Source organism: Marmota flaviventris, chromosome 13, assembly GCF_047511675.1.
Source record: "Marmota flaviventris isolate mMarFla1 chromosome 13, mMarFla1.hap1, whole genome shotgun sequence".
NCBI classification, from domain to species: domain Eukaryota; kingdom Metazoa; phylum Chordata; class Mammalia; order Rodentia; family Sciuridae; genus Marmota; species Marmota flaviventris.
Genome location: NC_092510.1, coordinates 99,052,776 through 99,065,960, shown reverse-complemented (window position 1 = coordinate 99,065,960; position 13,185 = coordinate 99,052,776). Strand labels below are relative to the sequence as shown.

Genomic DNA, 13,185 nt, shown 5'->3' with positions numbered 1-13,185 from the left:
GAGCTGGGGGACCAGAGAGCCAACCACTCACCTGGGGCCACCCCACTGTAGGAAACGCCAGAGACTCGGAGCAGGGCATTTCCTTCGTGGTCCTTGCCCTTCACTTTGAGATAGAAGCGCTCCTGGGGCGCGTGGAAGGGCGGCCCGCCCCACAGCTGCTGGGCGGAGCTGTTGGAGAGGGGCCGCGCCGGCAGAGTCAGGAGGGGCCGCCCTGAGTGGTGCGCGAGCTCCACGGAGTCCAGGCGGCCAGGCGCCTGCAGGCCCGTAGAGTTGATCACCAGGGAGATGGGCACCCCTGCAGGGGGAGGGGGAGGAACAAGATGCCCGCGTCTGGGTTGGTCTCCACAGTCCTCCTGGGTTGGGGTCCGCCATCCAGGGGCCTTTGGACCACAGCTCAGGAGCCCAGCCTGCTCAGCCCCCTGCGCCTGCTCCCTCACTTCACCATCTACCCCTGGCCAGCTCCTGCTGGGGGTGGGTCAGGGAGAAAGGGGACCTTGGTGCTGTCCGTGGTCCTGAAACACGGCTGTCCATCCAACCCTTGTCCCCCTGCCCCCTGCAGACGCAGACCTGGTGGGGCTGGGGCAGGACTGGGGAGGGACGTGCCTCTCGCCCAGCCCGTGACCTCTGGTGCTGACCGTCAAGCTTCAGGAAGTAGCCTCAGCTCCGGCGCGGGGGCCTAGGCTCTGCCTCTCTCTGCCCTGCTCAGCTCCGCTTAGCTTTTCTATCTAGACGGAAATGAGGTGTTTTCCCCTCTGTCAGCCCAGGACACAGAGCTGGATCTGAGTTTCATGATTTCCTTAGCTGATCTGGGAGCTTCCGTCAGATGCCTCCCTTTCCCACAGATACCAACATTTTCTCTTCAGAGATCCTCAAGGGCAGCCCTGGAGGTGTGGTCCCTGGAACGCTCACCTTTTTTGAAAGGGCATTTTAGAACCCAGAAGCCCTGACTGCTTTGGAAAGTGAAGCACGCCGGTGCTGACCTCACTGCCCTCCCAACCACCGGCCACCGGAGTGCAGCGCCTGCTCCCCGAGATCCAGGTGTCACCCTACCCCACGCCCCAGTGTCCCCAGCTCTGGGCCCAAGTGCTGATGACTGTTCGGCCTGCGCCTGCCCTGCTGTTTCTCATCTTCCCAAACATGTCTGGCATCCAAGAGGGCCCCGTGCAGCTTCCTTCACCTCCCACTAGGAACTGGCCCTAGAAACAGGTCACTGTCAGTCCCCACTAACGCCCTACCCTTGGAATTTCTCTCCTCTTCTGGCTTTTGAGGAGGACCGCAGTGTGCCTGCTCTCCCTGCTCTGGTTCTGGCAGAGCAGACAGAGAGCTCCCAGCTCCCTTTCTCTCTGAAGGTGGGACTGCTGGCAGGACTGGCACGTGCCACTTGGGTCCCTCCTTACTGGTCCAAAGTGCTCTGACGTGGTCCAGGGCCCTCCCCTTCTGAGCTAATCCCAGCAGCACCCTCTGAATGACCCACGGCAAGGGTTGATGCTTCCCAGACTGTAAGTTGGGACCCCGACCCGCCTCCAGATGGTACTTTCTGGCACAGAGCTCAGGACCGCCTGGGCAGAAGCCCCGCCTGCCCAGGCTCCTCCGGGCATGCCTGTGGAGGCCTCACACGTCCTCAGACCCTGGCGGGTGGCTTCCATTCAGGAAAACAAGCCCCCAACTTCAATGTCCCCCACTCCCAGCTAGTGCAGCCTCCACCAGCCTCAGAGGCATCCACAGGTCCCCAGGACCTTCATTCCTTCATCTCGGAAGCAGTTCTCCGATGCTGAGGCCGTGGCACTCTCGACAGACAAGTTTTGGCAGAAAGAAAGAAGAGTAAAAGGGACACTCAGTAGTAAAAATGAGTCTCCTGGAGCCTCTGGGGGCTGGGAGGATGTTCTTAAGGAAAATGTCACTATGTCACCTGGGCTGGGGCTGGTGGAGAGGAGCTGGCCCGGAGCCCAGTGTCTATCCCTGTGGTCCCAGCTTCCCCCTCTGCAGGGCCCATCCTATGGTCACGTGTGGGCAGCCGGCCGCCAGCCTCCACCACTTCCCGAGTGAGCGCCTGCCGACAGGGGGGACACCGTACCTTGCAAGGGCCACTCGATGGTGTGGTTGAGATCCAGGGAGGGCTGGGTGGAGAAGCCGGCTCGGAAGTTGATGTTGCTGATGCCCGTGATTCTCACAGAATGGCGGCCACCGCTATAGACCTAGCACAGGTCCCGGCCCATGTCACCAGGTGTCTGACCCAGCACCCCAGCACCAGCCAGGAGGCCACCAACTTCACCTGGCCGGGCCCTGTGCCAGCTGGGCTCTCCTGCCTTTGCACACACGTGGCAACTCTCCACTCCCAGGGGAAGGGGAAGAAGCCCCAGCTCACACCCAACCTCTTTCCAGAAGCGGCTCCGCCCTTCAGCTCTCTCCAACATGGGCCAGCCCTGTCTGCCCCCTTCCCCATCAGCGTTAGAGCTCTGGGCTCAAAGGTGCTCGGAGTGGAAAGGCAGGCGGACAGAGCCACCCTTCACCCAGCACCTACCATAATGCCTGGCACCAAGTAGGTGCTCAATAAATGCCTGTTCAATCAGCAGGCGCTCACACCCTTCCAAGGCAGCAGCTGCTCCATCCCAGGCTGCTCTGCGGAGCTCACCCTAGACCCTGGCTTACAACACCTGGCAGATAACAGTAGGTGCCCTGCAGCCCTGTCCCCCAGCCTCCCCCCAAACTCCCCCTGCCTCTTTCACACATTCTTCATTGGACAAAGTTCTGAGCCCAGAGCCAGCTCACCCATCCCCCCAACTCTGAAGTTGTTTCCAAGCCCTTCTGAGCGTTCCCAAATTCCTGCCAAACCGTTCCACTTCCTGTCATCAGTGCAAAGCAGGGTGCCCCTCCTCCTGATAGACCAAGTCCCTGCCCACGCCCCAGACTCCCCGGGAGGCAGGAGGGAGGTGGTTGGGCTCAGGAAGTTGGTCGCCCCCCCCCTGCAGCCTCAGCCCTACCTTGATGGACCAGAGCCCAGGGTGCTCAGGCTTGAAGGCCACGACCTTGGCCGAGTCGGGAATGCTCAGGAGGACGTGCAGGCCCTCGTCCTTCTGCAGGATCCTCCCTGTGGAAGCCCCCAGTGCTCAGTCCGCACTCCACCCTGTCTCCAGGAACCCACAGTCCACCAGAACCAGCCTCCGCCTTCCCAGGAACTAACCCCAATGTCCACCTTCAGGTGCCATCAGCCTCTTCCTTCCCCGGCACCAGGGGCACCCTCTCTGATCCACTCGGCACCCATCCCCACTTCTGGACCCCACTCTGTCACAGCCTAGGTTTCCAGCTCAGCTAGGACTGAGGTCCAAAGGGCAGAGCATACCCAGCGGGTCCCGGACTTCGATCTCAGGCCCAGGCCCGCTCAGCGAGACGGTGACCTCCTTCAGGCTGGGGTCAAATGGGATCCTCCACGTGTGCTCGCCCTCCTCCCCGTGGTCTGTGGACAGCAGGTGCACCTTGGAGGTCTGGATGGCCGACTCCACCCACTTCAGCACCTGGGAGGGACAGGTGGAAACGGATGCCACAGGCACCCTTGAATCCGGCCCACCTGAGGCAGTTCCCTAACTGGCTGCAGCTGTGGGCAGAATCTGACCCCCCCCCCCAACCATACAAGCCGCCCAGGGGCTCAAGTCCACTGCTAGGCAGCGATCTCACTGCTGTGCCTAGGGACCTGGCCAGGACAGCTGCAGAGGAGGAAACGTTTATTTGAGGGCTCAGGGTTTCAGAGGTCTCAGTCCATAGAAGGCCAGCTCCATTGCTCGGGGCTCAAGGTGAGGCTGAACATCATGGCGGAAGAGTGTGGCAGAGGGAAGCAGCTCCCATGGTGGCCAGGAAGCCGAGAGGGAGTCTCCACTCTCCAGATACAAAATACATACCCCAAAGACATGCCCCCTATGAACCCTGTCCTCCAGCCACACCCCATTTGCCTTCAGTCACCACTCAGTTCATCCAGTTAGGATTAATTCCTGATTCGGTTAAGGCTGTGGCCCAATCATTTCTCCCCCAGGCCTTCTTGCATTGTCTCACACATGAGCTTTTGGGGGACACTTCACATCCAAACCGTAGAGCCGCCCACTCCCCACTGTCCTCTAGAAGGCCGGGTTCCTGCCCTGTTGCCCTCCTGGCTTCCGTGGGCTCTGAATGGTGACACCTGAGTGGGACCAGAGGGCTCAGCGGGGGTGGGGGGCAGGAGCTGACCCTCAGCAGGGAAGACAGTAGCTTCTTCGGCACCCAACACCTCCTCCAGAAAGTTCTCCCAGGAAAGTTCTCCTGCACCCGGATGAACACTGGAGACCTGGAATCTGCCTGATCCAGGTCGTCCATGATGGAACTCAGGCCGTGCTCCCCCAGTAAGCCGGGTCCTCAGGTAAGACCCAGAGGCTCTGCTGGAAAGCCTCAGTCTCTCCCACACCCACGGAAACAGGAGTGAGCGGGCGACGTCACACAGACACCTGGGTGCAGTGATTGCTTATTCATTCTGGAATCTTGCATGTTCTGGGCCAGTTGCATTGAAAATCAGATAAGCCGTAAGGACCCTCGGCCTACGATCCCAAGCCACATGGGTACTCTTGGGGAACACCCCCCTGTGTGTGCGCAGACCCACGTTACCCAACACAAAACCATTTAGTCTCTCTAAATCCTGACATGGCCCCCAAGGCCCATGCCCTGCAGCCCGGCCACCTGATGCAAGGTGGCTGAACCCGGCTGTCCCCAGGCCTGCTGTGCTGGACCCACAGGCAGCGCCACCCACTCGTGCCAGTCCCCTAGCTGCCGCCCTCCCTGCTGACCCACGCCCAGGATTCTTCCTCTCTTGGCTTGAGGCAGCCTCTCCAATTCCAAACGGATTCCGTCTCCTCGAATCCATCTGCACCCCAGTCACTCACAGTTGTTGGCCCCATGCTGGCTGCGGTTCCATGTGTCCCCCAGAAGCTCATGAGTTGGAAACTTGGTCCCTGAATCGGTGTGCTCATGGTGTTTGGGAGGGGGCTTTGTGGGTAATTTGGATTAGATGAGGTCACAAAGGCGGAGCCCCATGACAGCTTTAGTGGCTTTAGAGGAAGAGGAAGGCAGACTCCAGCTGTTAGGCTGTGTGGCCCTCCACGCGATGCCGTCCACCGTGTCACGAAGCAGCAGGAAGCCCTCGCCAGATGCCGAGCAGATGCTGTGGCACCAGGCTCTCAGACATGCCAGCCTCCAGGACCAGGAGCCAGATCAACTTCTAGTCTTCATAAACCGGCTGCTCACAGGTGCTTTGCTACAGCAGCAGGAAACTCTTAGCCAATGCTCTCTTCACTCCTGATCCGGGAGATCCACAGGGGCAGAGGCCTTCTGCTGTAACGGGGGGATCTGAGCTTCTAGCCCACTAGGTGACACAGAGGGTGCTCAGGAAGCACCTGTGGCCTGTGTCTGAGACTGTTAGGACTCCTGCCTCCTGAATGGGCCATCAGGTTCAACTCAGGGTCACCTTCCAGACATCCCAGTCCTCTTCCCTCCCCAGCTCACACCTCCTCCTTTGCGATAGTCAGGTTTCCCGGAGTCCAGCAAGGAAATCAGGAAAGAAGAAAGACCTCTCAAGAGTGAGCCAATCACCTCTTTCCAGGCCGATTACCTCCAGAAGTTTCCTGTGGGCACCCTGAAGCTGAAGGAAAAGCCACCAAATGCACTGGAGAGCTCCCTGCCGGGCACCAGCACCACACCAGCCCAGGTGTCTTCAGAAGCCCCCACCCCGACCCCCAGCCCGTCAGCCAGCTTCCTCAGCAGAGTAAAGACGGCTGAGGACAAAAGATCTGCAAAGGTGTATCTGGTGGTTTCAAGTTGGCAGAACTATCAGCATCGTGATTTTGAAACTCTGTATCTCGTAGGATAAAGCAAACAAAGTGAAGGTGCTAAAATGTTCCAATCGGGAATTTATTTTATAGCCAAATATAAGACAGCTACAAGCATATAATCAAAGAAGCTAACAAACTCTGCAGTGTGAAACTTGAATTAGAAACAGTATAAACTCAGACGACAGACAGGCAGCGTGGTCCCCAGATCCCAATTTCAATGATCACAAGTAGGGCCAGTTTGGGGCTTCTAGGTGCCGCTGCCCACTGGGGTTCCTTGGAGAATGGCTAATTCCAGGTCTGGGGCAGGTAACTGGCAAGGTAAGCCTGCAAGAATTGGTCATTCCATAAAGCAAAGAAGTTCTCAAAAAACAAATGGGGACACAGAAAAGGACACGCGAACCAGCTTGCAGGCAGCCCACTGGCTAAATTTGGGACAACTTGAGCCCAAAAAAGAATAACTGAAACATTCTGAATTATATAATCCGTGTGCCCCAAAGGTACTGGGAAAAGAGAAAGCAAAATGGAAACAGTAAAACTGTCCTTGCCACCACAGCAAGTGACTTCCTAAAATCACTGCAAGTGATTCCTGCCTTTTCAATGGGGATGTGTGCTTCAGAGTAGCCAGATCACCCCTTCTGAGGAACGCAGGTTCCTCTTGGGAGGACGTCCACTTAATAATGGGGAAGGGACGAAGGAATTAGGAAACTGTGGCTCTGGAAACCTGTGTAAGAGCATCCGGGCAGGGATCCACAGGCGAGGGCTGCTGGGAGCCAGGCCTCCCCCAGGCCGCAGGAGTCATGGGGGAAAACGGGGCCTTGCGACACCCAGCACCCAGCTTTCGACACCTTAACCCATAATCAAGCTTCTCATCAGCAAGAGCAAGACAGACACGATTTGTCTCTTGATGTGATGTCACCAAAGTACACACAGCACCAACCACAAAGCGTTCCTGCCAAGAATGTCAGCCTTCATCCAACGAGGGCCTCAGACCAGCCCAGCTGAGGCAGGAAATAAGGGAGGGACAAAGGAAAGGTCAGTGACACCATAGGACACAGTCAGATGAGTCCAGAACCAACGCCCCTCAGCAACTTGGTTCATTAGATGGCTCCAGATTTAAGGGGGCTTCGCAGACATAACAATGGAATAAAATGAACAGCACTTGATTAAATCCTGTCCCAACCAAAACTGCTATTAAAAAAAAAAATCCTGAGGAAATTAGATCAATTCAAGCGCAGTCCAGGAACCTGATGATGCTCAGAAAGTAGTATTAATTTTATTTGATAATAGGCTACGGTGGATGATTCTTTTTCTTTAGAAATCTATGCTAGGGGCCTGGGGATGTGGCTCAGTGGTGGAGTGCTCCTGAGTTCAGTCCCCAGTACAAAAAAAAATCTATGCTAGGAGTAGGGAGGTGACCCAGTGGTGGAGCATTTGCAGATCATGTGCAAGGCCCTAAGTTTGATCCCCAAAACTGAAAAACAATATGTGATAAATTATTTGTGGGCACAAAAAGTATAGAGATAAAGCATGTTGAGAAAGAATGTTAACGAAGGTTGGATCTCGTGATAGGTATGAATTTTTCATAGTAATTTTCAAAATAAAAATTCTTTTTAAGTTAATAGTTCACATGACTTGAACCAATACCTGAGCAGGCACAGAGGTACACTGTCACCTACCAATTCCAGTCAACTCGAGTGGCTTCTGGGTGCTGTTCAAAAAAATGTTGGGGAGCCACATTCAGTCTCAGTCATGAAAAGTTCTGTTGTAGATTAGCAATGTCTGCCCCAGGTACGGGATCAGACAGTGGTCTCAAGCGTGCGACCTGTCAGCCACCCTGGCTCTGAATCAGTGCTTCAGCCCCACCTACCACGTGATCTTCCGTGGAAGGGAAGGGGAAAAGAAAGGAATTGAAAGAATTGCCGGAGATTTAGAAAATGAGTATGTTCTGTTCAGACTGAGCTAAAACATATGTGGCAAGATTTCAGTTATGACAGCATAAGAATTCAGTGTTCTGAAAACTCATCTGTTTTTATACTTAGAGCTACTTCATTCTTCTATGTCTGCCCAGCTTTCTAAGTAATGTGTCTCTTGAAAAAGTCCCACCTGTCTTGGCCGAGGAGGGGGATGAGGCTCTTCGTCCATGGGGCAGTGACTGTTAGGAGGAGCAGCAGGGTTCCCAGCTGAAGGGGGGCAGAGTCACTCCCCAACAGCATGGAGGCACTCCTGCGACCACTGTCCATCCTCAGGAGGGAACCCTGACTGAGCAGAGCTACTGGACGAGGTGGCGGCAATTACCCAGACAGCCCAGGGCTACCGTGTTGCAAGGCTCTTACAAGCTCCTTCTAGGATGCGCTGGTGGAGGGAAGATGCAGTTTGGGCTACTGAGCCACAGAGAAGGCTGGGACATAGGGTTGCCACCCAGTGACCCCATCATGGGCAGCCCACCTGCACACAAGTGGCCACTTGGGAGTTAGGGAGTCAGACCCAGACCCCCTTGCCCACAGCAAGGCCAGATCCCCTGCAGGGCCCGGCCTGGGAGCGAGACCTCCTGGACCCCGTCATGCCCCTGGGGATCCAGAGCAGGAGTCGGGGAGTGCAGCTTTCATTAAGCAACACAGTGTTTACTTGGCAGAGCAATGGCTTCCAGATGTTAGCGGGGCTGGGGGCCGAGGGCCTGCGCTGCCTGCGGCTCGTCTCCTAGTTGCTAATGGGAAGGAACACAAAGATTGGCTCTGCTGCTCAGGCCAGATGGCTGCCGCTCGGCACTTCGTGGCAGATAAATCATCCCCAGAGGCCCTCCCAGGACCTTGACAGCCAGGGCAGCGGAGGAAATGCACAGGGAACCGGGAGGCCCAGCGGGCCTGGGAGCCGCAGGCAGAAGACTGAGGTCGTGGGCCCGCGTGAGGAGACTGGGCCTGGAGAAGGGCAGAGAGCCCTGGTTGACGGGCTGTGCCCTTTGCCAGACGGGTGCTGTCTTCCTGGGAACCTTTTCTAGAGAGAACATGATAAACTGGGGGCGTCTTAGAGGCATGGGGTTGTTTGGCCATTGCTAAAGCTTCCCACGGGCCTCCTGGTGCCTGGCATCCTGATGGGGGGGTCCCAGGCAGTTCCCTTCTGCCCTTCCACCACGCTGTCAGCCCCATTGAGCACCCAGGGAGGCCACAGCCATGGAGCCTGCTCAAGCTTCCTGTAGGTAGGTGGCAGAGCCCCAAGTCAGGCATCCTGGCCAGGCCAGGCCCTCAACCATTCCCCGCCCCACCTCCCCCAGGATGAGGTCAGCTCTCTGGGTCCCTCCAGATCCAATAATCAGAACCACCTGGTCAGAATCTCCCCACCCACGCTCACCCTTCCTGTCTTAGAAGGCAGGTCACCTCCTCCCTAGCTGATCCCCAGAACCTGGACAATTTGTGCTTTGCATGTGCTACCACTGGGCAAGGGAAGGGCCTAGCCCCAGGGCCCACCCTGAGAGCTGGGGCGGGGCCCTGGGGAGTGCTGTGAGATGAGAGGCCCAGTGTCCTCCTGGGAGAAGACAGGAGGGATTCCCAGGCCAGGGCAGGCTGCAGGTGGGTGGGGAACAAGCAGCTCTTCTGCCCCTTCTCCTCCCCCTGGCCCCTCCACGTCACACAGGCCAGTGACAGACAGTACCCTGAGCTGTGTGCTCTAGAGAGCCCGGGAGGACACACTGGGGCAGGAGAGTTCTTGATGGAAAATACACATCTTCAAGACAGGCCCAGGGGCCATGCTGTCCGCCTCCAACACAGTGCCCTGTCCACACAAGGGTGGTCACAGGGCCAAACCCCTGGTGAGGGGAGACCTCCAGCTGCCTTTAGACACCCTAGAATTGCCCAGGGGCTCCTGGCCGACTCCACGACTGGGAGGCGCCGAGTGCCTCCCCCCCCCACCCCCATGCATCTGCTGAAGCTACACCGGCATGCAGCAGGCGCTCAATAGAGGAGAGCGAGAGTGTGCAGAACACGACACTCCCGCCACACGGGATGCACTTTGGAAAGGTCGAAGGGCTAATGACACACACAGGGTTCGGGCTTCTGCAGCCTCTGGGGAGGCTCCTCCCATCTGGAGCCCCGCTGTCCCCAGGGAAAGCACCGTTGGCCCCTCCTGGGGGTGACCACAGCCCTAGCTGCCCAGCTGCTTTCCCAGCTTGCCCAATGTCTGGGAGCACCTGGAAGAAGCCACGTGCGAGGCATGAGGCTAAGGAACAGAGCTCCCTGTCCGGGAGCCCAGCCCTGGCCATCAGCAGTCCCACCGAGTCAGACACCTGCTGCCCGCCAGACTCCCAGGGCAGAAGGCCAGGTACCACAGCCCAGAAGCAGTGACTCCCTGGGCCCCTGCCTGCCCAAGAGGACACCTGGGCCAGCCGCCCTCCAGCGGCCTGCCAGGCTCCCTGTATCCCGTTTGCACCAGCAGGAACCCAGTCCCAGGGGGTGGCCCTGAAAGGTCCCCTTAGAAGCAGGGATGGAGCGGTCCCTCCATTCCGCCTCCGCCTGTGCCTGGGGCTCCATGCCAGGGAAGGCTGACGTGTCACCGAGAACCATAAACGCCATCTGTCAGCAGGGAGCTCAGGCACGCTAACCTAAACACGGCCCTGGAGACACTCTCCGCAGTTCCTAAATACACAACTCCCGAAGCCTCTCCCTGAGGGACGGCAGGGCTGGCCCGTCCACCCCCAGCCTGGGGCTCCGCCTCTCACACCTTCTCCTTCCCAGGGCCACAGGGACCCCGTGAGCTCATTCCACAGCCACTTCGCCAGCACCTGCTCCGCGCTGGTGGCCATGCAAAGTACTGGAGATTCTGTAGCAAACAGGACGCACGTGGCCAGCCCTCAGGAGCTCACAGCCTAGTGACATTAAATTATCACACGAGCATAAAATGACAATCACATACAGAAGCACAGGGAGCTGGGACACTGTAGAAAGGAGACTGAATCTCGACAGGAAATCCAGAAGGGCCCCCTGAGAGGGTATAACTGGGGAGGAGCTGGAAGAACATGCAGCATGAGCAAAAGCCCTGGGGTAGGAAGACCAGGGACAGTGAAGAGCCAGTCAAGGCCACCAAGGTGCTGAGTGGGGGCAAGGGGAGAATACAGGCAGTGAGGTGGGAAAGGCAGAGGGTCCCCTAAGGTGGACATGCCAGCAGACAACAGGCAGGGACCTATAGGCAGAACTGCTTTAGAGGGGTCCAGGGGCTTACAGGAGCCAGCTCACACAAGCCCAAGAAAGCCAAGTGTCAGGTTCAGCGAACCCCAACTCTGTTTTGGTGACTTTGTAAGAGCAGCTCCAACGCAGCCAAAGCTGGAAGATTTACACCGTGGAAATGGGCAGCCTGTTCTTGGCAGAGAGAAGGCTGTTAGCCAGTGCTCACCAGCTCAGCCCTGCGGGAGCCCTCCGCTATTGGACAATGGGAGTGGGCTGGAGGGACAGCAGCCTCTGAACAGCCTGCGATGGTGCCAGAGAGGAGGGGCAGGACCTGGCGAGTGCCGGGCTCCGAGGGAATCCAGAGGGTGGCACTCAGGCCACAGGACTGGGCATGTTCCCAACCACACAGCCTAGACCTGGTGGCTCCCGTTCTCCCCACCCACCTCGGCTTCCCAGGCTCTGGGGAGCTCAGGAGGAGCCCCAAACAGCACTTCTGCCAAGTTTCACGGGTCCACCTGCTGGTGGCCCTGCGGTTGCACCCACCCCTGTGCTTCTGCAAGCCTCGGCCTCTCTACCTGCGAAGCTTTTGCCTGTGAACCCAAAGGACCTGCCTTGGGCGGGGCGGGGTGGGGGGGTGTCATTGAAATGACGTCACCTGCCCTGAATGCAGAGCCTCCAGGCCCCTCTCGGGTGATGGCTCTGCTGGGCTACAACTGCTAGTCCCCCAGCAGGCAGAGCCACGCAGGGCACAGGGATGGGCAGTGTCCTCCTGACCCTGACAGCAGGCCTCGCCTCACCTCTGCCACTTGCTGCTTGTCCAGGTGGAACACCTGCCCAGAGCTGGTGGAGGCGATCTCCTCGTAGGCCAGGTAGCCAGGATGCGTGCGGTCACCACAGTCCCCCGTTAGCACGAAGACCACCTGGAAGACCACAGGCACATGCCTGGCTCAGGACCCCCGGCCACCTGCTGCAGGGTAAGTGGCAGGGCCCTCCCCGGCTCTGAGGGGGATCGGGAGCGTGCCCATCTCAGCACAAGGAGGAAGAGGGACCACCTCCCGGGGCCGCTGGCCTGAAACCTGCCAGGCTCAGTCCCCGGGTTCTCACGGGGTCAGGAGCTGGTGCAGGGCCAGTGCTCACACGGGGCCAGGAGCACAGTGGACGCCTCATACATGGGATGAAGCCCATGTCAAAGGAGGCTCGGAGGTGACCTTGCTGGAGTGCCCCTGGAGGCTGCAGCCAGGGGGACCCTGCGGTGTCCCAGGCAGGAGGGTCACCTGTGACTGCTTCAGCTGCAGGAGCTGCAGCAGCTCCTCCTTCTTGTGGTGGTCCTTGGCGCGGGCATCCGAGAAGACGTAGATGAAGGAGCCGGGGTTGGCGACCTCCACGGCGGCCTTGATGGCCCCCACGCTCATCTCTGGGCAGTCACCACCTCCCTGCAGGCGGGGGCTTGTCAGCGGCTACTGCCCACCTCCTCCAGAAGGACCCACCCGAGACCTCTCCAGAGCCACGGGGAGGTGCCCTGGTGCCAGAGACACCACGTGGCACCAGCCCATGGCAAGCTTAGGGAAGCAGCTCGGCTCATCCACCCTGCGACGGTGACGGCCACCCAGGGGACGTGTGGGCGGCAGACAGTGGGCCACCAAGCCCACACGTGTGTCTCATTACCACGTGATGAGTGCTACAAGTGGGGACAGGGATGGGACATCTAGCAGACAGCCCAGGGGAACCACAGACGGCTGTTCAGACCAGGGCGGGAGGGGCGGAAGAGGACCACCTCCCCTGTCCATCGGCCTACAACCTGCCGGGTTCGGTCCCCGGGTTCGGTCCCCGGGTTCAGCCCACCGAGGTGCACCCTCCTGCCTCCCGCCCAGCGCCCGCGGCTCTCTGCCGTGCGGCCGCCCCCTCACCAGTCCACAGCCCCCACAGCTGCAGGACTTTGCCTGGTGACTTCTCAGCAAATGCTCTTTCACCCCATGGTGAGTTACTGAGTCCCAGTGTGAGGGGCCTGTTCTGCACCCTGGGAGGCCCTGCAGGAGGCCTGGCAGGGGAGGAAAATGGGGCCCCTGCCCTCAGGCAGCTGGTCTCAGGGGGTGGGACCAAGAACAGATGCTGAACCACCGGTCTGGGGTGGCAGAGGAGCCCACGTGGCCGTGGGGCATATGACGCAGGCTGCAGCCGGGTTGGGG

At 58.8% G+C, this 13,185-nt stretch overlaps 1 protein-coding gene across 1 annotated transcript in view; it reads right to left on the bottom strand.

Annotated features, from left to right (window-relative positions):
- The window catches only part of Hmcn2 (hemicentin 2), a 122,287-nt gene that overhangs the window by 97,926 nt on the left and 11,176 nt on the right, over nt 1–13,185 (bottom strand). The window contains exons 3-8 of the mRNA XM_027945383.2: nt 12,274–12,432; nt 11,797–11,919; nt 3,341–3,512; nt 2,982–3,088; nt 2,075–2,195; nt 32–295 (exon numbers count right to left, since the gene is read on the bottom strand). Coding sequence (XP_027801184.2) covers nt 32–295; nt 2,075–2,195; nt 2,982–3,088; nt 3,341–3,512; nt 11,797–11,919; nt 12,274–12,432 — 946 coding nt within the window. The remainder of the gene's footprint in view (nt 1–31; nt 296–2,074; nt 2,196–2,981; nt 3,089–3,340; nt 3,513–11,796; nt 11,920–12,273; nt 12,433–13,185) is intronic.